This window comes from Zonotrichia leucophrys, chromosome 1 (genome assembly GCF_028769735.1).
Source record: "Zonotrichia leucophrys gambelii isolate GWCS_2022_RI chromosome 1, RI_Zleu_2.0, whole genome shotgun sequence".
Lineage (NCBI taxonomy): Eukaryota > Metazoa > Chordata > Aves > Passeriformes > Passerellidae > Zonotrichia > Zonotrichia leucophrys.
In genome coordinates, this window is record NC_088169.1 from 82861502 (window position 1) to 82887020 (window position 25519).

The window sequence follows — 25519 nt, forward strand, 5'->3', positions numbered from 1 at the left end:
TTATTCTGAAGGAATGAACCTAAATTTCTGAAAAGCTTTAGTTTTACATGCTCTGGAGAACTCCTGGAATTTAGCTTTGGTTCTCCAAGGATTAAGTCTTTGTTGAAACGGTCAGGGTGCAGATTTCAGTGAACTAAGATGTTAGAATTTCTCATCTGAGCTACTGGGACATTTTTGCCATAGACAGAGCTAAAAAGGGAACTAAACTGGTGAAGATAACAAAGTTTATAATCTGTGTTCTTTTAGATTTGTTGATCTAGCTCTTAGAAAAGGCACTTGTTAAAGGAACTTTAATTCAAACATTTTTAACACTTTTTTTGCAGGCTTGTAGTTTTTATATTTAAGGAAAAATAAACTTGACTGTGTTTTTTTCCCCAAGAAGAAAGGAGTTTAAGTCCAAAGAGTTATTTGCAGCAGCTGACGCTGTCAATGTCTAAACAGCATATGGGTGCAAATTCCTTATATTGGTTTAGTTGACAGCAGCTGACCATCATTTGAACATTTTGATCCATCAGCTGAAGAAACTGCTTTTAAGAAAGGAATGTTTCACTTAACATGGTAACCAGTTTTCTATAACCACTGCAGGACAAAGCATGATTATGGGGAGTTGTGCAAAAACATGAAGTGAAGGGGAGGACTCCTATCTCCCAGATTTGCAGGGCCCAGACTTGCAACTCTGACTTGCCTGATGTACACATTGCTGCCATGACCCTTTCTAATTATGTATTTGCCTAAAGAGTTATATCTAAGGGATAAGGAAGCATGGCTATGCTTTCAGAACAACTTAATGGCTCAGTCCCATTTTCAAAAGTGCCTGAGGGGTCACTGAAACTCAAAGATGTTTCAAGAAATGTTCAAAGAAACCTACATCCAACATGCAAACATGACCGGAGCTGAAAAGCTCTGAGTTCTGTGTGGAGGCAGTATCACCCTAGCACAACTTATGGGGATTTCACCTCCATTTTCCCACCCACTCTCCAAGTATAGCTGAGTACAGAAACACTGCTGTGTACAGGGAATTACCTAAGATCATGTAAGATCTGGGACAGTTGGAGTATATCTATATACTCACTTTCTCTTAAAAACATTCCTGGTGGTAGATACCTCCTGGCCCTTTTCATTTCAGAAATGGTCAGGATTCACTCACTTTTTGTCATGTAAAGCTAGAGAAGTGGAGCAGTACATTGGAAATATACTTCAGTGTTCCATGTTCCCTCACTAGTAAGCTCAGGATTTGAGTTCTTTAGGATACTGTTCTCTTCTTCCTCTTCTAAGGAAAAATCTTATTAATGGGATGCAACACTCACTACACTGCAATGTCTATCTGCTTTGGTGTTTCTGGGCACACATAGCTGTTGAAAAAGGGCTTGTGGGATTTTTCAAAATGAAACTTTCAATTCTTCATGAATGCTATAAACAAGAAAAAAATAAGTATATCTCAACAAGACATGAACTGTGATCACACACTGCTGCACCACTGGGAGTTTTGTCAGTGCCTTCCTAAAAGCACTAATCAGTCTTCACAGTGGTGAGATAGAATATCAAGTGAGAAATGCTTTAATCTTCAATAACAGCATTCATGGTTATGTACAACACAGATGCAAATTGCAAACTTGTTGCTACAATGAAATAAAATGGTGACAGTAGCCTAATTTCTATATATTTGGCACTGAGATGTTTTGCAGGATGAAAGTTGTTTCCAAATCCAGCATGAGTACTGTAGTGAGGAGAGTTAGGAAATACAAGAAAGCAATGTAAACTGGAAACCTGAAAAACTTTGCTATGTCGCTTGTCTTGCTTCACCATTTCCAGGTCACCTGCATTATGTTTGTTTTGCCTGCCTATCAAGTGAAAATATGTATGCACTATATATAATTCAAATATGTGGTCTTAGTTCATAGCTTTTTATTGCTTCCATCCTCTGCAAGATGTGCAATCTGAGCTTACCAAGAGATCCCCATTCTCAAAAAATTTTTTGGAGCTTCCCTGAAGTGGCATTTTTGCACCAAACATGCATTTTTCAGCAGAAGAGAATGTGCTCTGGATCAGCTCTCCATCTGCAGTAGCTTGCTTATAGAAAACAGCTCAGCACCTGCTCAATATTTATGAAGTGGAGACCTAATGACATTAGGAAGTGACTTCTCAAGAAGAAATTGTAGCACAGCCTTGTTCTGTTTAAAAGCTAACAGTTCTTTTCCAACAGCACACAAGTTTCACATCATTGCAAGAGCACAGGAAGAAGTTTATAATTACACATACATACAAATTTCATTCCATATTAAATTTTTCCAATTAGATTACTGAGTATAGACAGACAAATATTTTAGACAAAGCTTAGCTGATGTTAAAAAGTTTTATCATCTAAGGATTCAAATGTTAAGTGCTGTTTAGAAAAGTAGATGATTTATAGGAAACCATTAAAAATAAAAATCATTTGAGTGGATAAACATGCCCTTCTGCCAAGCTGAGCAGAACAACAAATTTCAGTTGGCTTTTCACCCACAGGGACTTCTGTGCTGGGAAAACCTCTTGTTCCTTGTTCTTAAATGTTTGTGAAACATTGAGTTTTATGTACTTTCCCCCCACTTTGCCCTGAAAGAAGAGCATAGCTACATGTACTTGTGGGGAGAATGTTGTCTATGTGAGAACACAAGTATCAGGCTGGTATTATTACAGCTGGTAATAACAGAGATACAAGTTGCATAACATTTGGCAGTCAGAGGCACTTAAACTACCTGAAAATGGGTATCTTAGAATGATGTCCAGTCTGACAGCAGTTTTGTGACTGCACATCTGAAGGACAACAGAAAGATTAGTGTAATTATTTCAGGGTTTTAAGGCCAAATCCTCACTGGCTGCAGAGGGAGCAGTAGTAAAAGTGGTGAGAATTTATGCTCAGCCATTCTGGGGCAATCTGTGTGAAATCTCAGGCTGCATTGCAGACCCATGGACTCGAGTCAGGCAGATATACACACACACACAGAAAATACTGAGGCTTGACATTCATGAGGTGGGAGGTTGCTGTTGTGGAGGGCTTGCAATGTAGGAGCTTGTCTCTGTGCAGAGACTCAGCAAGGAAAAAGGGAAAAGAACTGGAGGTGTAAAATCAATGCTACAGCAAAATAAAATCTATTTACTATTGAATTAGTGCGTCTGTCTAGAAACGAAATACACTCTTATTTATGCATGTTGGTTTAATGCATTTTTAAAATTTCCTTTAAGTAATGTGAGTGTTTCTATAGGGAGGGAATCTTGGACATGGGCTGCTCAGCTTGCTGCTGCTCTTTTATAGGGAGCTGATTTATTTTTTTTTAAATGGATAATAAGAAGGGCAATGAGGCAAATAAAAATTCTCATGGTAAAAGCACAGATTATGTGGAAACTCTAAATCAATCAATCAATCAATTTATCTATCCAAATGTTAAAAAAAAAATGGTGTAGTAAATCTAGTTCTAGATTAGTGTAAATCTAATTCTGTCGGTCATTCGAGTATAAATAGCAATTTTTGATGATAAAGGAGCACTTCACACATGTAGCCATAGTGCCCAGGCTGGTGGTTATGTCCCCTCACCTTGGAGATCCTGCCTGATATAATTGTGCTGTCACCTAAAACATAGCTTGGATAAATCTTTTGGGCAGAAGTGGAACCAAGAGAAATTTGGCCTGAAATGTTGATTAATGAATACTATATAATAACTATTTGGTGATGGTTAAACCACAAGTGAAGTGGTTTGCAGCCTCTCGTGCTGAAGTCCTGTGCTTCCGAACACCAACATGATATAATACCACACCAACTGTATGTCATTGCATTTGGTTTCTACCAACTAGCTATGCAGACCTGTGGTGGAGAACAGCTATAGTCAGACAATAAATACACACTGACAAATGAACAAAATGTTGTTTTCAGGTGTAGAAATGGTTGCAATTCTATTTAAGAACGGCAGGATACTTAGAATTTAATTTTCTTTAATCTGCACAGAGGTCATTGTCTCACTGCTCCATGAAACTTGGTCCTTGCATGTATCAGTGGAGAAACTTGGGGCCTCCCTCACTTCTTTGGGCTGCTTCTTTCAGTAACACCGCTCCAGCTGCATTATTGCCCTCCAAAACTCTCTCTTAAAGCCTGACTTGGAAATTTAACCATAAATAAGGCAACAAGTCCACATGTTGGCAGAAGCACTGAAATCTAATGACAAAAAAGTTTTCAAACTCTATCAAATCACTAAGAGGTAATGTATCCAACAACCTGGAGAGACTAATGAGTGGCAGCTCCCCTGTAATTCTAAATTATTATTTTTTTTTGCTGGTATAGCACATAAGTCATAGAGGAGAAAAAGAGTAAGGAGTCTTGATTAACCATTCCCAATTGCTCTAATTAGCTCATGCTGAAATGTCATTGTATGATGGGCTCTACTGTAAAATATAAAAGACCTAAACACATAGAAAGCAATTACAGCAATTACCATTACACAGCATCTCAAAGAATAAATATGTCTGTTTACATACATATCTATTTGTACACACACACACACACATATAGATATATAGATATATAAATATATAGATATATAGATATATATAAAGTTGAAGTGGTCACTGGTTTTCAGAGCTATTCCACAATGATTTCACTTATGGGAAATGCAGGAATTGCATCTTAGTTGTTGCTGGACAGAAGTCAAGGGAAGTAGGGCAGAAGTAAAGCAGATAGCTAAAAGACTCAACCTGGATCTGTATAGCCTCTCACTGACCAAAAGTGCAAAAAATAAAGTTACAGTACCATAGGATACCATTCCACAAACAGAAAAAGGAATCTAAACAGAAAATAAAACCCTTCCCAGCATAACCCCCTGAAGCACCCAACACACACACACACACACACACACACACACAAAGAACAGAAATGAATTGGGGATTGAAAACTATAGGACAAATATTAAATTCTTCAATTTACAACATCATGGCCAGTTTTGCTTGCAGGACAAGGCAAACAACACCTACAGATGTTCTTATTTTCCTTCCTTCCTTTCTTTCTCTCTATCACAATGTTTTACTACTATATATAACATATGCTGCATTATATACAAAGCATTGCTTATAGAAATAATCCCATATAAACTATAGGAGACATGGCATCCTGGAGCCAACAGATTAAATGAGGATTTCCATGCTGTAGCTGCCTATATTTGGTCAAATGAATTCCAGGAGTACTCTGTTTTAGATTAATCCTCTTACAGTCAATAACCCACACCTGCAGAGGAAATTGAACTCTGAATTAGCACAATCTGGTGAGTGTGATTAGCTTTACTCTCTGTAACTCAGCCCTGTGTGCACTGATTGCTCATCCTGCCCTTGGGTGGCGTAAATGACTGCGGAAGGTGCTGGCAAGAGCACATCAGTCTCAGGCACTGAGGAATCATCCAGAACCCACAGAAAGGAAACACTCCTCACTTTTCAGTGCATTGGAAAAAAATACTGTACAACTGAAACCTTTTATGAAATAACAGCAACCTCCTCCCACTCCAGCTCAGGTGTATCATTACATTCATGCAGACAGAAAATCAGATGCCATTGATTTTTCCAGGCCACTCAGCTTCACTAGTGAAGAATAAGGATGACAAGTGGAGAGCATGGTAACTGTACCTGAATCTTTTAAAATTCAAGACTCTTATTTTTAGGTTTTAACCAACTATTTTCATACAGTCTTTTTTTTTCCTTTTTAAAATTTATTCTATTTTCTCCCAGCGTTTCCTAAGCCACATCTTATTCCAAGGCTCTCTTATATGTCTGACCTTGACTAGAGAACCTCTATCTTTTGCCCTTGAAAACACCACTGCGTGGGTAACCCAATAAGCTTTAGGCACACACCACCTTTCTACTTCATGGGATATTCAGTTCCACATCTTAATTAGCTTTGTCCTTTTTTCCTCTGCAGTTGTTTTAATATGTATGACAGCTTTTTGCACCTTTTCATATTAGGCACCACACAGGAGTGAGCTCTGTGCACTTAACTTACTATCACATTAAATAAACTCTTCTCTCTTCCCATGTACAATCCAATCATGTAATTACAGCAGTATTTACTGTAGCAATGAATAGCAGGCAAGTATTCCTTTTTCAATATCTAGAGACTAAGTCTGGTTGATGGGCATATTTTCCATCTTGAAACTTATAACCTAACCTTACAACCTAGCCTTTTATTTCTGTCTATTACACAACACCAAAATGGCTCTTAGCTGATAAACCAGGTGTGGATGCTATTCAAACACGATCATTAGAGAAATTAATGTTTTTTCAGGGCTCATGTCAACAAGGTATTTGATGGCCTTTTAGTTTACTTTTACATGATTCAGAACAATGAATATCATGAGCTCTATTAGTACCTTGGCCAATTCTCTTGAAACAGCAGCAGATGCTCAAGGGAGCACCAAGCATCCCATTTCCCCTCTATAAAAAAATGGTCATGATCATTTTTACACTAGTGCTAAAGCTGAAATAGCTAGGAATAGAAAGTTTATATTCAGTATGACGGCATTGCTGCAAAAGAGAAATGTAATATGTTTTGACGGATTTAATTTTCCTCCTACCCTTTCAGTTCTTGACCTTTTTATAGCAACTATCAACAGAGCCAGGAGGTAATACTGCTTTGTGTGCTAGTTCTGATACTATCAGAGACTTGTGGCCAATTTTACAAAAGCACCTAGGCAGAACAAACAATACAAACAATGAAGGAGATTCAGATATCTGTTCTCTCTCAGACAAGCACTACAAATCCATCATAGACACAAAAGTTTCAGATTTAGCTTGGAGAGCAGCTGAATGTGCCTTCATTTACATTATATGAAAAATTTACTGTGATATTGCTTATCCATCAGTTTCCAGGGAGGCAGAGATTAAATTAACAGACTTTGAAGCCAAAGATGACCATTATATAATTTAGCACCATATTTCACATCACACAGGCTGAGAGGTTTAATGCTTTACCCTCTAAAAAGAAAGACATACAGTCTTGATTTGAAAATGTCAAGCCATTCATTACATCCTTCAGCAGTTTGATGCAATGGCTAATCACCCTGACATTAAAACATGTGCTCCACTTCAAATTCAGAGCGAATTCTCCGACTCGGGTTCTGGTTATTCCTTTTTTTTTTGCAAAAGCTCTTTAGTAGACGGTGATCTCTCCTTCTTCTCTCCTTCTTTTCCCCTTTCTTTATGAAGTTACTGGTAATTGAGTCACCTTCTGAGTTTCTTTTCAGCACAATTATAAAGAACATGAATGCTTTAAATCTCACAGCAAAAACTGTCTTCCCAATTTTGAAATACCTGTGGGATTTTTCTTTACTGCCTCCAGTTTTTCAGTAGATTGTTGTACCCCATCTTTGCAAAAGAAAAAATAAATTTGAGATAATGGCCAAGGAGGTAAGAAGGAGGAGGCAGCACTCACCTCCTCTTGCTGGGTATAACTCCCATCTCCTCACTGTCCCCCTCCAGAGTGACCCTCCTCGCCTGCCACCATTCATCATCGGAGGCATTGATGACGTGAAGGATGTCTCCATACTTGAAACTCAGTCCTTGGCTTGGGAGGCCACTGTCTTTGCTCTTGTCATAGTCAAACATGGCTCTGTGAAAGCAAACAAAGATATGAAGGCAGGTTATTATATCAGTCTGGGTACATTTACTTCTGAGCAATTAATCATATCTTATGTCACAGGTAACCTTTTCCAAGGGGAAAGGTCCTACTTGGAGGAAAACTCTTTCCACTGCCAAGTTAGTCTCTACAGAAGTCTTTTCTTTTTTTTTTTTTTTTCCTTTTTCCTGTAAGAGGAAGTGAATGGTAAAATCTGATTCCAATTTCAGCCTATGCTTTCGAGTCCTATGCCTGGCACCTGCACCAGGGTAGATGTATCCCTCTTTCTGAGAGTAAGACCCTGCACATAAATCCCAGCAAGTGCAGGTCACTCACTGGACTTACCTAGCTAAAAATCCAGATCTTGGTTTTGTACACAAAAAAAAATACTTGAGAATATTTTTCACATGTAAAATATTGTTTAAAGATCATACCTGTAAAGAACTGATGTTTATTTCCTATAGGGAAAATAATATGATCATAATCCTGGCTGCAGAGGTGTTACATCAGTTAAATTCCAAGAAGTGTCTAATAATTCCTACTCTTTCATTGTCAGAAAGAAAGCCATGGCAATCTTTTCACTGGTAAACACTTTTGTGAGAAGGATTTGATGTAATTAATTGCTGTGCATTTTAGTGTAATTGCAAAGAATGATTGTAGCAGTTTTATGGATAGATATAAACCACCTAAAGCTACTTCTCATAAGGTGGAGAACTTTAAAATAAGTTATCAAAATTGTGACTATGCAACCAAAATAATTTAAAGCTCTCATATGCACCAACTGTGGATGGCAAATCTGGTTCAGGAGGAGGGAGAATGCTACTTGAAATATGTCTTCTTTTAAAGAGTTTAAAGTCATGTACTAACATCTTCAGAAATGCCCAGATAATTCCCTTTGAGGATGAACACTGCTGCATTTTACATAATCCATAAGCTTACTTATGCTTGTTCCTTTTTTGGTAAATGTTCTTGGAATGCAAGTACCCTTTGGAAAAATTTAATGGCTTAGCAGTGGAGAAGTTATTTTAAAAACATGACTATATCTTATTAAATATTTACATTCATAAAGGACTCTTACTGGTACCAGGTCATCTGCTGCTTCTCAAGTACAGCCTCCTGTGAGGACATCTGATGAAGAAGCTCATAAATCCAGAAGCAGCTAAGTGTCATTAGACACCTATCCTTAATGAAGTGATCACACCAGATCCCTGGAATTGGCAATGCATATACAAACAGGCACACAACACATCATCCTGTGGGCATTGCCCTTGGCAGCAGGCAGTGGTCAGAGTTTTACCAACGTATTGAATAGTCTTAAAAATTCATGGATTAATTGTGCACCTTGCCATGGAAGTTGTTCAACAGCTCAAAGCCCCTAACCAGACAGTTGGCCATGCTGGATACTGGGCAGAGATCATACAATCCGGATTCCAGGCATAATTAAGTCACTCAAAACAAGGGAAAATATCTTCTGTTACAGGGAATAAGCAAGACTCTCACATCCCAGATGCAAAACATTCCCTGATGCCAAACTGGAAATGCTCCATATTCAGCAAGTTCTAAAATGAAGGTTGTGTTTCAAAAGTTAAGGACTAGAAAGTAGGACAATATTCTTTGTCCTTGAACAGACATTTGCACCTCAGAGCCCACATATTGACTTAAAATGAGTCTGTCATCGTGCTGGCTGATGTTAACGATGAATGCAGATGGCAATGTTTGCCTCTGACTTGCTTTGATTGGAGTAATCATGTGCATTGCTAATTAAAATGAGATTACAGATCTCAGACAAGAGACTTTTTGAGCACACTTTTCATTGAATGAAAGATTTTGTGGCTGATGCTCTACAGATGTTGATTACTCCATTAGCAAATGAAAATTACATGAGAGCTGACTTCAGTGATCTTTCCTAAACATTTCAAATTAAGAGCCAGGTCTTGGTAACAGCTGTATTTGAGCTTACACCTTTGATAACATTTCTGGCACTCTAAAACATACTTTTGCTGGTTGGCTGTTGGCCCTGCTATAAAGTATGTGGAGATCTTTACTCCAGGCATTGTTGACTACTTTGGGCTATAGAGAGACCTGGGCACACTCATCCCCACCACCTCAGGCTAAGAGGGCACTTTAGGTTGCAAAATCTAGTCCCTTTAAGAGACTGACATGCCATTTCTAATTTTCCACCTGATGAACATCACACAGTTCGGCACTATTTTGGCTTGGTTTTGAAGATGTATACAAAAATAACACCTCTGCATCTGTTGAGTGTCAACTGAAGTGACACAAAATGAATGTAGCCAGACCTCTTGTTTGGTAAAGGAACTGGGCAGAACAGCCAGAAAAAGATGCCTTGTTTTCTTTGCCCTTTCATGTTTTTAGACAATGACATCCAAGTCTTACAGGATACCATCTGCAAGCACTGAAACTTTCATCAGAGCCAAGGTGAGCTCTCAGCAAAGTCTAGTTATTTTGTGCAAGCTTCTTCACCAGGATAACACACTAAGGGGTATGTTAGACAGCTTAGATTGGTTCTGTCATGCCAGGGAGAATATCCGAAGAAAAGTTAAAAAGTAGCAGCACCTTTGCTGAATATTATGAGTTGAGAGGAAGACATAAGGAACACAGTCCAACAAGAAACTCATACTTGCACAGAGCGCCTAGCAGCCCTCTCTGAGAGATGAGCACCATCATTTCAGCTAGAGGAGGATCAGCACCATCAGGAACAGACAAGTGCTCTTCCAAAATGAGATGTTTAATAGAAACAGGGTTATTCAAATTATCCAGAGGGGCTAAACCAAGAAGACATGTCACAGTGCCTCTCTCTCTCTGTGATGAACTAGAGGTGTCTCCCCAAAATACAAGCACAATATTGCAGATAGTGGAGGGGCTGCTCAGCAGAGCTAGTGAGCTTTCTGAACTTGCTAATATGACTATATGCTTTCATCTGGCTGAGGCTGCTTCTTCCTGGGTTGCTTGGGCAGTTCTTCAGAGCACTGAGCTGTAAATAATTTTTAGCGTCTTTTACTGCAGTATTAAAGAATAATAATCTCAATAACCTTAAAACATTTTAATGACATTTATCTAACAGTCTTGAACACTAACAGCTCATTTTTTTCTTCACAACTTATAAAAGTGCATTCTAAAGCACTGTTCTTTCAGGTGTTTTATATGCTCAGTTAGCTGCTTGCATCCACTGTTGAGCTTTCTTTGCATCCTATAGGACAAAACCAAGAGTTTTCTCTGTGTCAGTAAAGCTTTTTTACCAAGTCAGCTGACTTGGTCTACTTTTGAAATGGGGTAGTCAATATTTTATAACAAAGGAAATTCAGTTTGAATTATTTAACTTCCACTTCAGAGCTGTCACCAATATTGTGATCAAACCAGAATCAGAAAACTCCTGTTCAGTATCTTCTAGACAGTGCATTTCACAAACAGGACCTTGGGTTACACAGGATAGAGAATGTATTTTGAAGTTACAAATACACTAAACCCAGTGACTACTATGAGATGTGGCTAAAATACTGGAACAGGTAACAGAGCTTGCTACTAACCAGTTTAACAGATGTGATGAAATAATGATTTGGTCAGCTTAGTTCCCTTATTACAAAAACAGCAATGGGAATTGGTGTGAATATCAAAAGCATCAGGTATATGCACCAAAGATTCATGAACACCTAAGTTATTTTTTTCTCAGTTCTCAGTTCTTGCCTTAGTTTAAGGAAAACTGTTTAATATCTTGAAAGTGAAAAGTGTCATTCAAATGCCAAGTACTGCCATGAAAGGCAGTAAGAATATGTGAGGCTTGCTCCCCTGATGTTATTCCAGACTTCAGAAGCGATCATTACACTAGACTAATCCCAGCAGCAATTTGGACAGAACCTAACAGGTTTTATTTTTGTGCTTGGGTGCTTCTTAATCATTTTTAGGCAGCCACATCACCGTAACACATGAGACAAGCATTTCACAACAGCATTGAAATGACTGCTAAAAAATTGTTTGAAATTAAAATACTGACTTCCCCAAGCTGTAATATAGTGTGTAACATGCAGTGAGGTGTCTACATGGCATGAAGGTGACCAAAACTGGGGTATCTTTTTTTTCTTCCACTTAGAATAAATACTTCATTATTTGAGGCATTTTCAAAAGCTAAGCTGCCTTGTGCAGTAAATTTCTATTCCTAATAACACCTATTTTTGAAGCTAGAGGAATAAATGTTTGACAAAGAAAATACGTTAGCTGTAACAAAACAGAAAATAAATTCCTAGTGCAATCCCTTTTATGACAACCTATTGACATCCACAATGTTATATTGTCACCAGCAGTTGTAATGTGAAAAAATAGGGTACAGAAAGACTAAGTGATCTTGCTAATCCCTTAGCAAAAAAGGGAATTTAACAGACAAACTTCTTAGCTTTCTCAGCTAATGCTGTAAACACTACTGTTAGTAGTCTTCATAATCTTCCTGACAAAGCAAGGGATATACCTGCATTTACAACACAGGAATATATTTTACTGAATGCTTCTATATGTTCAGTGCAAAACCCCAAAATCTTCCACTCCCGTATCAATGGCCAGTAATTTCGTACAGTTCAGGTGGCAGCTTTATTTGCATCTCTGAAATTACTTTCTTCTTCTTCTTCTGGCACAGATGGGAGTTTGCACATAAATTTACAGACTGCTCTTTGCTATTCACTTGATTATGAAACGACAACAACATTCAGCAAGAGAGATTTTCAGCTGCTGTAAATAGTCCTAACTCTCCTGTGATCTGCCAGCATATCTGCATATGCACCACTAAAGGATATTTCTCTCTTTGAACAGAGATTCTTGGACATCAGGTTTTATAGCATCATCCTAAGGGAGATAGATGTTATTCTCCTCACTCACCACATCTATCCTACCCCTGCCCTATTCTTTTTTTTACAGATGGGGAAATCCAGTGCAGGGAGGTTTAATCATTCGCTTGGTTTTAGACAGCAACTCAGCATCATAGTCAGAATCAGACCCCAAGCTTCATAGCTGTCTTTTCTGCACTCAGTAATAAATGCATTTCCACCCACTTGCAGGCTCAGCTTGAAGAAAAAAATTAGAAGAAGATGAAAGAAACGCTAATGTAATTCATTGCTATAGCTACAACAGCGAGCACAGCGGCTCTCTGATCGAAGCAGCCATTGCAAGGCAATTAAGATGCTATTAAAAGGGTTAAACTTCACATACTGGCTAACCAATAAAGACTTTCAGCTTCTCCTCCCTGCTCTGTTTCCATCTGGAGAAGCTGAACTGGTAAATCCTATGTGTAGAGCAAACAAAAAAGGTTTCTCCCTCCTTGGGAGGTTTGGGAAGCTCTGAGATGCTGCTTGCTGAGACTGGAGGCTGCTTCAGGAGCCCCTGTGCAAAAGATAATTGTCATACATTGTCACCTCTGCTGAGAGGGTGGACAGGGGAACCTGTTGGGAAGAACAGCTTTTATTAGGAGTACACTACAATAATGTAGTTTTAACAAAATATGTCTGAATGTTTGACCTGTCACTCATAGATACAATGATTCCTGCTTTTTCCTTTTCTTTGCCTTATTTTTCTTTTACTTTTTTAGTTTTATTCCCCTCCCCCTTATTCTATTTTTTGCTTTCTTCTTTTTTTTCCCTATCTTAATGATATTGAGACTCTTCATGAAGCCCACCCCCTCAGCCTTGTCAGGCTGAGAGGGACAGTACTGGCAGTTTGGGTTACCAAAATCAGTCATGACAGTGCAGCAGTAGAACACGGTTGCCAGGTTCCCTTTGGAAGTTAGCACTGATCAGGGCCCATTCCCAGCAACAGTTTGGATACACATAAGGTGGACAGGAGTGCTGTGTCCAGCTGTGGAGCCCCACCAGAAGGATGTAGACCTGAAGGAGTGAGTCCAGAGGGGGTCACAAAGATAATCAGAGATCTGGGGCACTTCTGCTATGAACACAGGCTGAGAGAATTGTGGTTGCTCAGCCTGGAGAAGGCTCCAATGAGACTATTATAATCTTCCACCACCTTAGAGACTACAAGTAAGCTGGAGAGGGACTTATAACAAGCGCATGTAGAAACAGGATAAGGAGAAATGCCTTTAAATTAGTGAGAGGGTAGGTTTAGGCCCAGAGCCATGGGGCACGCTCCCAGTCAACGTGAATTTCAGGGTGTTAGCATAGTTGCTCCTAAGGCACCTCCACTGCAGCAAATCCCATTGCACATTTGCATCCAAGCCTTTTCCACTTGCTACCATATTACTTCATTCAACATTTTCTCCATTCAGTCCAAGTAATTCCTTACTCTTTTCCTCCTAGTGGGAACTTGGCAGAGTGTTATGTCATGGATCTCAATGAAAAAGAGGATTGGAGACAGCAGCAGTTAGTTCCAGAAAAATTTCACGAAGATGAGGGATATATTTTCTTTATGATGTTTATCAGGAAAGAGGACTGCCATTTGTCCTTGGGGAATATTCTGCTCATTTTGGAGATCCAAGCATGATGTTTAATGTCAGCTCTTATGAGCCAATCTCTATGTTGCCGACAGGCTTTTTTTCAGTTTTTAGCAAGTGCTCATATTCTGTGCAGGAAATGAGTTCTGCAAAATTTGTACAGAAAAATGTAAGTCAACATTTTCAGAATGTAAATGTTGCACTTTTCTGGTCTTGCTACGCCACAGCATACACATTCTGTGTTAGAGGCAAAATATCTCACAGTGAGCAAGGACTGACACTTCAGTCTTTCAGTTGTGGACAGAAATAATATTATTCCCAGGTTTGCCTGGCTTTAACCCCTCCCAGCAGGATTTGTAAGGTGGCTTGAGAAAGTGAAATTCCTTCATTCTTTCTCTTGTGCCTGCACAAAGAGAATTCCTTTCAAGGAAGGTACTTTTTGTTTCTTTGGCATTTTTCAGGGCATAAAAGACCCAAATAGAATTCCCCCTTCTGCTTGCAAGCATCTGAAACCAAGCTGGGAGCATATGCTTACCTTACCATAATTTACTGACTAGGAAAATCTGGCAGCCAGTTTCATCTGTGGTAAGCAGAAGCTTTTAAATACGTCTGCACTGGACTCAGAGTAGTCCAGATCCTCAGCTTTGAGGTTTCCTTTAAAATGGGGAGATCACCTTGGGTCTGAACAGATTAAATTTAGCCTTAGGCATTTTGATAAACTCCAGAGGAGATCTGTAGTTGATTCTGGAAGGCTTCTTCAGCACCCCTGAAGAAGCTGAAATTTCACAGTAAACGCCAAACTTGTGCATGAGATGCAGATTTCACAGCAAACTCAAAACTTATGCCAGGTTTGTTTCTTCGAAAGAAATGAGATAATTTTTGACTGACCTTGACCTGGCCTGTGCATTATGCACCAAAATGATGTGAAATCTGTTTTATTATTTGGTTTGATTTTTTTCTTCTCCATACAGACTAAGTGAAGCTGCTGCTTGACTGCAACTCTGGTTTCTCTCTGAGGCATCAAGTGCAGTTTCTCAACACAGATTTAAGATTATCCATATCCAGAAAGGAAATGTGGCTGGATGTCAAATCAGGGATACTCTAAACTACCGGGTAATTCCCCTGAAATTGCAACCTGTGGGTTGCAGGGATTGAGCCAGAAAGTCATTCTCTCTCATATATAATAACTTATTTGCTGTCCAAGAATATTAATTTAGGGATTTTTTTCCCCAGGAAAAAAGAAAGTAAAATATAACAAAATAAAACAAAACATAAAAGAAAACCAGGTATTTCTTTCAAAGGCAATGAAACTGAAAGGGAAAATTATGACTCTGTTAGCACAGCCTGTAGCTACCCCCATACCTCCCTGCACCCAAATGCGTCTTCCTACCACTAGAGAATACACTGCAAGAAAGCACTGGATTTAGATATTTTTTACTAATTGGTCTGCAGTAGTTCTAACTATTGCAAGAGAACTTGAAGATCTGCTTTGGGTAGCTGGGTTTTTTTAGGCTGTTTTCTCAGATACGCTCTAGCTTGCATTTGCTTTCTCTTAGACCTAATCATGACCCGAGTCTGTTGGCAGCTTTTAAAATTCCATTGTGGCCAGGCTGCCCACATAATTAATTGTGCTTCCACTGATTTATAATCAAAAGGAAATTTTCAGCACACAAAGAGAACCCCACTGGTAACATAATTATTATTACCAGTCAGATATATGATGGTTTCTTTTGTTTTTTTCTTTTTAGAAGAGAATATTAGACATCTGCAGAAGTTAAGTAAGACAAAGCCTTCCTATGAAAAAATGATCCACATTTATGATTTGTACAATTTGAACATAATGACGACAGAAAGACTTGTAAGAGATGGACTAAGCACAATGCCTCTACTACTAGAAAACATCCCATCAGCCACAATTCAGACAATTTTGTCAGCAAAATGGATTATTTTTTTTTTCTCCTGATAAATCAACATTGGAGCCTTGTCACTCTGAATATTCTTACTTCTGTTTTAAGAAGTGAGGAACTCTACAGACTTTTTGATCATGGAGGTGATTGTAACATAATGAATCATAATATATCATAATAATTTGTTAATATCATAATAAATCTGTTTATACTCCAGCCTTTAGAAACTGCTATTGGAAAAAAATATTGTTCTCTAGCTGTGAAAAAGCGCAGACAAGCAAAACTCAGAGAAAGTATTAATGAGATAGAACATTGGCTGCTCTGAGGAGAGAGTGCATTATGGAAAGAAAAGTCAAGATATTTGTTTGCAACAGCTCTTTCTCACGAATGGTTTCTGCTTGGCCTTCATGCTGTCCTTTGACAGTGAAAGAGTCACAATTTGGATTTCCATTTTATTGTGTTGACTGAGTAGGTTCTGCTGAGATAATGAGAAACCCCATTCAAACAGGAGCTATACTGTAGAAAAACACTGAAAATTATTATGGAAATTAATTATCCTGCCTAATGTGGAGAAATGTACTAAATCCATAAACTCTGCTGAATGCAGCTGTTTGAAAAATCATGAAAACCTTCATGTCTAGGTCAAAACTTGAGGAACTCATTAAGAGTTTACTCAGTCAGCAAGAGGAGGTTGCCTATAGAATGAGTCCTTTCTTTGGGTTTTGCATAGACTTCAATTGGAAGCAATGTAATTAATTTCTGGATTTAACTTTATCTCTTTAAAGGATGACTTTTGAAGAAGAGTAATTTTGTAACAGTCCAAATGCAATTGAAATCTAAAGATGAATTTTTATGGTACAAAGGTCAGATGTCTCTACATAACTTCTGTTTCATAAGGCCAAACATGAAATCTCTAAAGATGTCAGATTTTTAAGGTGGAACTCTAGAAAAATCAATGCCACACGTGAATCAAGGCCTGAGGTGAACTCGACTGAAATTGTTTAAACTGTAACAGAAGTAACAGAGAAAGTTTGCCTGGAAGAACAGCAACTATGAGATGTTTTATTTGGTCGACCAATTCTATTTGGTCAGCCAGTGGATTCCTTGAACTCCTGTCTGTCAACACTTACCACAAAGAGATTTATCCTGTGAAGTTTTATTCTGTAATTGGGTAGAATGTTTTCTAGTAGGTGATATTTTTTATAAATCTCCATCTTGAGTCAAATGAATAATTCAACATCAGTTTTCACTAGTGTATGCTCTTCACAGAAAAAAAAGCTTGAAAATAAGATGTCAGAATATTCAAAAGCAGAAACAAACAAAAATTAAAAATTAAAATAATAGTCTTTGGTGTCACCTCATCAGTGTCAAAACAATGTGACTTACTTCTTAATTATTAGATTTGTTGGTCTCACTGTGTGTCTGGTTGTCAATTTTCTTTAGAAATGTACTCTGACTTTAAAATTGCTGATTGACCACCATTACCCAAAACATTTAACAGCAGCAATATCAGTTTCAGCATTTTTGAAATAAAGCTGCAAGAGGGTGACACTAAAATTCTTATCTTCTCTCTGTGAAACAAAAAATTAGGTTTGTTTTCCCACAACTCCCTGCACACTGCACTGAGCTCCCTGCAATTCCTCATTCACTCCATTGCATTATCCACACCCTCCTCCCTGGGAGCCCAGGCTCACATGTGCTCAAAAGCAGGATTAAAGGTAACTTCAGAAGTTCGTGCATCCCATTTTTAAAGGTAAATTAAGCACATCTGAGACAGGGTTTTGTAGACTTTCAATGAAGATTAGACTTTGATTTGCTAAGTCACTCTGAAAACATTACCCTAAGCAGCTTTAAGACTGACAGAATTTGCCTTAAGCTGCCCTGAGGCTGACAAGATGAAGGTCTGGTGCAGTAACAGAAGCGCTTTGCTTGCTTGCTTCTGGATGGTGCTAGGAGGAACCAGGAACCATGATAAGTTCCTGCTGCCATGAATGAAGCTAAGAGTTTTGATGGAGTTGTCTATACTGATACTCCTCATTCTCTATATAATTTCTGACTTGAACAACCAAAATGGGACCTCTCCTTTTATTATGTTTATTTGAATTGAGTCTTGTGGCAATAAAAAGCCTAAAAACAAATCTTCCAGGAAAATCAGATTGTTCTTCCCCCTCTGCCCCTCCCATTACAAATTTCTATCTATACTGGCTTAAGTTTACCTGGATTTTAAGACATTCCTCTGTGCTGCAGAAAAAAAAAAACAAAACAAAACAAAAAAAAAACAAAACCAAAACCAAAACCAAAAACCAAAAAAGAGAACAACCACGAATCCTTACTTCCATTCAGCAATTTAATTTCCATGGGAAATATTCATTAAAAGCTATGTTTAAAAGCTTAAGTTTTGGCAAAGTGAAGCTTGCCATCTTTTGAGTCAGGCTCCTAAGCCAAATTTTGTTCAGCATTTGAGTAATCTGACCAATTTCAAACAGATCACATGTACTTAGACCTAACTATGCCATGACACACTCTATGTACTAGAAAATAATTCACAGGTGCAGTTGCTTTTCTAATACTCCTCCTAGGATAATAATTTCTATGAATTTGTTTTAAGGAAATTAACTGCACATTTCAGGATGTAAAACTCAGTTTGGAACATCATAAACCACTACCATTTCCTAAGCCTGAGCCAAATGAATGTGTCAAGCTGGTTAATGTTAGATATGGGTGTGCAGGAAACACAAGACTGAGGCAAAAATGGTAAAAAATCCCAGTTTATGTCTCTGACAGCTATAAATGAACAGTAACTCCTTCACTGGCTTATAGGTTATGCTGGCATCTTTCCTCTCTATTTTAAAGACATTGAATAGTGCCCCTACAAAAAGGTTTTGTAGCTGGGAAAGTTGTAGAAGAGATGAATTTATAAGCATGTCTTCGTGTGTCATGTTAACCATAAGCTGATCCAAAGATTTCCTCAATATTATTGTGCTTGCTGGCCCTGCTGAGGTATTGGATGAGGCTTCCTTGAGAGCTGGTCAATGTCAGTGTTTAAGAAACAATGCCGTCAAAAACATACTTTAATTTGTGTTCAGCCCTGAACTGGTCGGGCTTTTGGACTAGATGAACCCTTCAGGTCCTTTCCAACTAAAATATTGTCTTTCATTCCATTCCACTTCAGTGGAATAAAAGCCTCCAAAAGAAAAACTAACCTTGTCCTTAACAAGGAAGATGCATGAGGTCAAGTCTTGTTTCCACTGTAAGAGGCAGGAGCAAATCCCATACTCCCAAAAGAGAAAACAAACAATAACTTCTCTAAAAAAAAACCAGTCCTTGGTAAAATCATGTAGGAATAAGGGACTGCATTGGACCATGTTCACATTTGCATTATTTGGGGATCAGTTCCTCACCCATGGAGCTGCTCTGAACACGTGGGAGAGGACAGAATCTCACCAGGAGGATGGTGAGCCTTGGTGCAGGCAGCACAGAGGTTCTGAAATTCTGGGAGATACTAGCAACTCACCTGGACAAGGTCCTGAGCAATTTGAAGTAATTTTGAACCTGGCCATGTTTTGAGAGGGGCGCTGGACTTGCAACATCAGAATGATCTCCTTCAAACTAAATTACCTACCTATTATATCTATAGAAGGACTGAAGTATAAAACACAGTCAGACATAGGAGTTTGGACCATATTTATCACTTTGGGAATATCAAGAATTTTTAATATATATTCTGCATAAAATTATACTTTGGTGTCTGAGAGCACTTTCTGTAGAGGACAAGAATACTTCACTTTGCTTAAGAGTGCCTTGGTGAAGGTAACTGAGGATGGTACAGAGATGCTCAAGCTGTGTACAATTTCAGGTGGTCTTCAGAATCACTCACCAACACTGCAAAAAACTTGAATCACTTGAAGCTGGTTTGGGAGCTCCAGTGCGCTGAGTGGCTGAGCCATCCTTGGGCAGAGTAGGCATTCCTGGTATAGACATGGAATTACAGTAGAGATGGCTTTCTTTTTTTTGTATTTTGGGAAGACAAATTAGGTGCAATGCAGATATTCTTAGAGAAATCTGAACTCCCTGGAGAGTAATGGAGAGAGCTAAGTACCTATGGGAAAGGAATAATTCTAAGTATTTACATTAGATCAGAAAAATGGGCTGATACATATGGTGTGAATAGTTCTCTGCTTTGGTGTCCATTTTCCTAATGGCAAAATAAGAATACACAAAGAGGGTATTGTGAAGTGCTCAGAAAATGTGGTAAAGTGGCTATATTGATTGCTGTGATGGGTAAATTGAACACAAAGAGTGAAATGTTTTTGATTTCAATAGAAGCATCAATTGAAGCTACACATTTTGTCAGAAAAGCCTGAAGTATAAATTACACTGTCATTTAGAATTTGCTTATACAAAACCCATGCCATTTAAATGAATTGAGTCTTACAGAATGACAGAATAGGGACCGAAAATAAGTTCTTTTTTTTTTATTATTATTCTGACATGCCAGGGAGTTGTGGAAAAACAAACAAGCAAGAAAGCGAACAAACAAATGTCTGTGACTGAAGAGATGTTTTTCTTTCACTTGATGTGTACAAGACTGAAATATTCATCAACAAGTTTTTTGCCTGGACCAATTCTTAGAATTTTTAGCATTTTGTAACCTCATTTACAAGCTGTAGGAACTTCCTTCTTACTTCACTTTTTCACTTCTAACATGGAAACAGCAATGCAATTTAGTGTGTGATTTATTCAGGGGCTGAGCGAGGTTGCTGTCTTTGGAGGAGGTTGTGGTGAACAGCGGGGAGAGGATCAGACCATATGTGCCCTGCTCCCTATAAGCTCCCTAAACATCTGCCATTAACTAGCACCACAGAAAGGACACTTGTCACAGGAAGGACACACAGCTAGATGCACCTTTCTTATGAACCAGGGTAGTTGCAAGAGAAAATTGATGTTACTTTTAGAGTGGAGAGTGGGTACAGAAGGTGAGAAACTGAAATTGTCTGCATGGCTTGCATTAGTGCTGACAGGTAAAAGGATTTGGAAAATGTTCAATGTTTAAAAAAAAAAATAAAGCAGTCCATTTAGAAAAAGAAATCAAACACTAGAAATATCTGTGGGTGAAAAATTATGAAAACGGGGATTAAGGAGAACTGGGTTGAACTCTTCAGTTTGCTGACAGTTTTCGCTGCATGCAGGTGATGACTCTCACCCATCAGTCAGTTGGGGAGAGTGATTCCCAGCACCAAGAATGCTGCCCAGACAACCCACAGACTGCCAGACTTCCCAGGGAGCTGGGGAAACTCATAGAAGCCAGGGAGGGACAATTACTGTGGAGCTGTGAAGTTTCCATGCATGTGTCAATGTTATATGAAATAAATTTTGACCCTTGTGTCCCTCTATCAAGGGCTGTGTGTGAAGATTAATTAATATTACTTCAGCAACATGAAAGCTGTTATAGCACATAAAGTACTGGGTTGCACTAAACAGAAATAGTGGAAATAGGAGTTTCAAACCATCTTTGAAATGAATCTGCCTTAACTCTATAAATTGACCAAAGCACTTGGTTCGCAAGTGTGTATTCCTTAAATCATTTTAATACATAAATATCCAAACATTTTCCCTATGTCCAGTTCTACCATTCACCACTCTGGCCTTACAGGATCAGTTTCCATTTGTTTGTTTAATATATCATCCAACTAGCAGTGCAAATTCTACATTTTAAATAGTTTTCTTTCTGTCTCTGTCTCATTAACCTACTATTTCCTGTCAAACATTAAGCTAAGGAAATACATGTTTCTCCATGAAAGTCGGAAATGTTTGTTTTCCACAGCTACAATGTACCCCTACAGTTCTGTCAGTAAACACTGTAAAGTGAACCAAGCTAGTGGAAAGACTAAAGAGACTGATTTTGTATTGCAATGAATGACTTTCATTAAAAAAAGTATATATATAAACAAGCAAGTCAGTACAAGGTACAATGTGATGAAATAAAAATTAATTTTAAAACACCTTAAAAATTGACTGTATGGAACTTGATTTATATTCAAAGTGACACAGAATTCACAGAATGACTAGGCTGGAAGAAACCTTCAAGGTCGAGTCCAACACATGCCCTAACACCTCAAATAAACCATGGCACCAAGTGCCACATCCAGTCTTTTTTTGAACACATCTTATGATCCCAAAACTCTGTATTTTAAAATCCCCTTTTTGAACTAAATAGCAAGAGCCTCTCCTTTCAAAGGGTAGATACAGGCACTACGCTCTTTATCAGAAAGGCCTTTATTAAGCAAAGCCTCATTGCAGCATGCAACTGCCTCTGAGGGAAAATTTAAAAAAAAATCTTCCCAGTAGCAGGATTGCTTTTGAAAATCTTTGTACCTCCCACAGCTGTAGCAATAATTTACTGCCACTAATTACCAGTTCCATTGCAGTACTGGTCCTTAGGGAGGTGGGTTGATATTTTTCATTTCCTTGCTTTGTTTTTAAGTTTGTATTGTTCCTCCCTTTTACTCAAGGCCGAGGGATCTCCTGCCTGCTGCAGTGGGGATGTCTGTGCTTCCAGCCAGTCTCCAGGGTGAGCCCAAGCCCCAGGGTGGGCCCACTCCCAGTTCAGAGAGCAGCAGTCACCGGGGCAGGCCTGGCCCTGCAGTGCCACACTCTGCGGGGACACTGAGGAGAGGATGTGCCACCTCAAATCCTGTCACAACCAAGGTGCAAAGCAGGCCACAGAAACTCTTGGCCTTACAACATCACTGTCAGTATCTTTGGAAAACTCTTCTACCTCCTCAAATGCTTGTTGGCAGCTCTTGTATGATCAGCCTGAAGGAGTGATAGAGCAGGAGGTGGGCATGAAAAAAAGGCTGGCAGCAAGGAGTGCCTTGCAGGTCTGAATCACAGAGACCAGCAGCAGTCAGAGCATCACACACATCACTCCTTAGCCTTTTTGACTGGCTGCTGTAGGTATCTCAACAGTCAGTGTACCTGCTGCCATGAATCCAGGCCCTGGCACCAAATTCATCTCCTGCCTTCAAGCTGGTACCTTTCAGTCAGTGAGACGTCTCCTTGGGAGTTCTGTGCTCAGAGATGGAGACATTTTTGAGGAACTCCAAACCTGAGTGTTTCATTACTCAGCATCTCTTACCAAGTGTCTGTCTCTCTGGGGCCCTGCCTCTCTCTTTACAAAACAAGGATTGATGGCATTTCCTCGCCATGAGGGAGGATCCTGAGGATAACTACAGTAAGGTCTGTGCAGCATTCAGAAACTAAATACCAATTAGACAGGGCATTGGGGTGTAATAAGAGAGCTGAGGAAAGAAAAGGCCATACCAATAAAGTTAAATGAATTATTTACAATCAACTACAGAATGTGTTTAAGGATGAACCCACAGAAGAGCCTTTCAGACCTGTCAAATCAACGGAACCATCTGCACTTGATGTGTCAGTAGAAAAAGTTTAATAACAAATCAATAAAATGAATAGCAATAAATTATCAGGATGAGATGAATGACTCAAAAGTGGAAATGGAAAACACTGAGCCAGTTTTTTAAAGGGAGAGACAAATAAATGAAATCTGACTTGAGAAACAGGTAGATCTACTTAACTTCCTTAGGAACACAAATCTCACTGACCATGAATATCATGTGAATTTCCAGAAAACTTACAACAGACTTCCTTACCAAAATGTCATGAAATGTATAGACTAATATAAACTAGTGACCTGCGAGTGAAGGATTCATAAGTATTTAAAGCATACAAAGAAAGGGTTAATAAAGAATTTTCACAAGGGACTAGATCCTGTAAGTAATCTAGAAAAGGTGATGAAAAATGAGGCAATAATATTTACTAGAGACATGGAAGTATCAAGGGTAGAAAAACCAAAAATTGACTCAGAAGATTTACAAAAGAATTATAAGATGTCCAGTGACTGGATGATAAAACACTTGCAGATCCACCTGGCAATGTGCACTCACAGCCCAGAAAGCCAACTGTGTCCTGGGCTGTATCACCAGAAGTGTGACCAGATGTGAGGGAGTGTGACCAAATTTGAGGGAGGGGATTCTGCCCCTCTGCTCTCATGAGACCCACCTGGAGTGCTGCATGCAGCTCTGGGGTCCCCAGCATGAGAAGAACAAAGAGCTGTTGCAGTGAATCCAGAGGAGGCCATGAAGATGGGGAGAGACTGGGGTTCCCCTCCTGTGAGGACAGGCTGTGGCAGTTGTGGTTGTCCAGCCTGGAGAAGAGAACGCTTCAAGGAGTTGTCATGGTGGCCCTTCAATACCTGAAAGGGGCTTATAAGAAAGATGGGGACAGACTGTTCAGCAGGGCCTGTTGCTATCGTGCAAGGGGTAATGGGTTTAATTGGAAAGAGGGCAGGTTTAGATTGGGAGAAATTTTTTATGATGAAGGTGCTGAGGAGGTGAAACATTTCTGGTTGTGTGTAGCTTTGGGTAACCTGGTGTAGTGGAAGGTCTCCTTATCCATGTCAGGGGTGTTGGAACTAGATGATCTTTAAGCTCCCTTCCAATCCAAACTATTCCACGATTCTGTGGAATTCAAGTGAATGAATGCAAAAGGAAGCCCAGGGAGTATCAGTCCTCAGTCAATCTACATACTGATACACACTGGATAAGCAAATGCTCACCTCAGAAGTGCTGGAGACTTTAATATTTTTCTAGGAAAACATGTATTCAGTGCATTAGTGAAAAAGGCAAATTTGTAAATGCCATTTAAACAAATTGATAAATAATTGTTATTATACCATGATACAGACACCCACACACCTCTAAGACAGTCCTGATCCTTTCATCTCAAAGAGGATGTGGAAAAGGCAAAAAGGAACAAAAAGGCCAATAAGGGCAATTTTCTCACAGAAACAGACTACGCAGACTAAGCCTCCTCAGCTTTAAAAGAGATGACCAAGAAAATAGAATAATAAAATTAATGAAATGACATGTCTCAAGAAAGAAGGAATAGGGAATTCTTGTTCCCAAGAAATGGAGAAAAGTGTAACTTAGCCACGAACAGATGATATACAGCATGCAATTCACAAGTAGGTGTTGTGGACTCTGAAAACTCAAATAGATCTAAAAAAATCTTCCAAGAAAGAGAAAAATCCATCAAGAGCTATTTTAATAGTTGCAGATGATCTGCCATCAGATGCTATTTGAAGCAGAACAATAGTTGGGAAGGACCTTTGGGGTCCACCTGAGTGTGGTGATCATGTTTGCTTTCACACATCCACCCTACAGCACCAGGGCTTGTGTTTGAGCTGTAGACCTCGAATCAGCTGTTTTTTGGCTTGTGACAACCTGCATGAAAGACAACTTTTATGTTTATATCCTGCCTTATTTGTTGAATCCAGCTAAGGAATTCAAGCTGAAACCCCATTTGTAATGTGATACAGCTGCCTATAGGCAGCCAAGACCAGGCAGCCAAGATCCACTCCTAGGGACAGTAATTTTCTTCAGGCTATGCAAGTAATTGTCAGTATATGTTTCTTCACCTAGTTGTTCCTTTAGAGAAAGCTTAGAGATATGAGAAATGCTA

The 25519-nt window shown here is 38.9% G+C and overlaps 1 protein-coding gene across 31 annotated transcripts in view; it reads right to left on the reverse strand.

Annotated features, from left to right (window-relative positions):
• DLG2 (discs large MAGUK scaffold protein 2) overlaps positions 1–25519 on the reverse strand; it is a 990031-nt gene that overhangs the window by 43793 nt on the left and 920719 nt on the right. For all 31 annotated transcript variants that reach the window (XM_064719541.1, XM_064719525.1, XM_064719532.1 and 28 more), the window contains one exon: positions 7442–7618. In XM_064719541.1, the coding sequence (XP_064575611.1) occupies positions 7442–7618 (177 nt within the window). The remainder of the gene's footprint in view (positions 1–7441; positions 7619–25519) is intronic.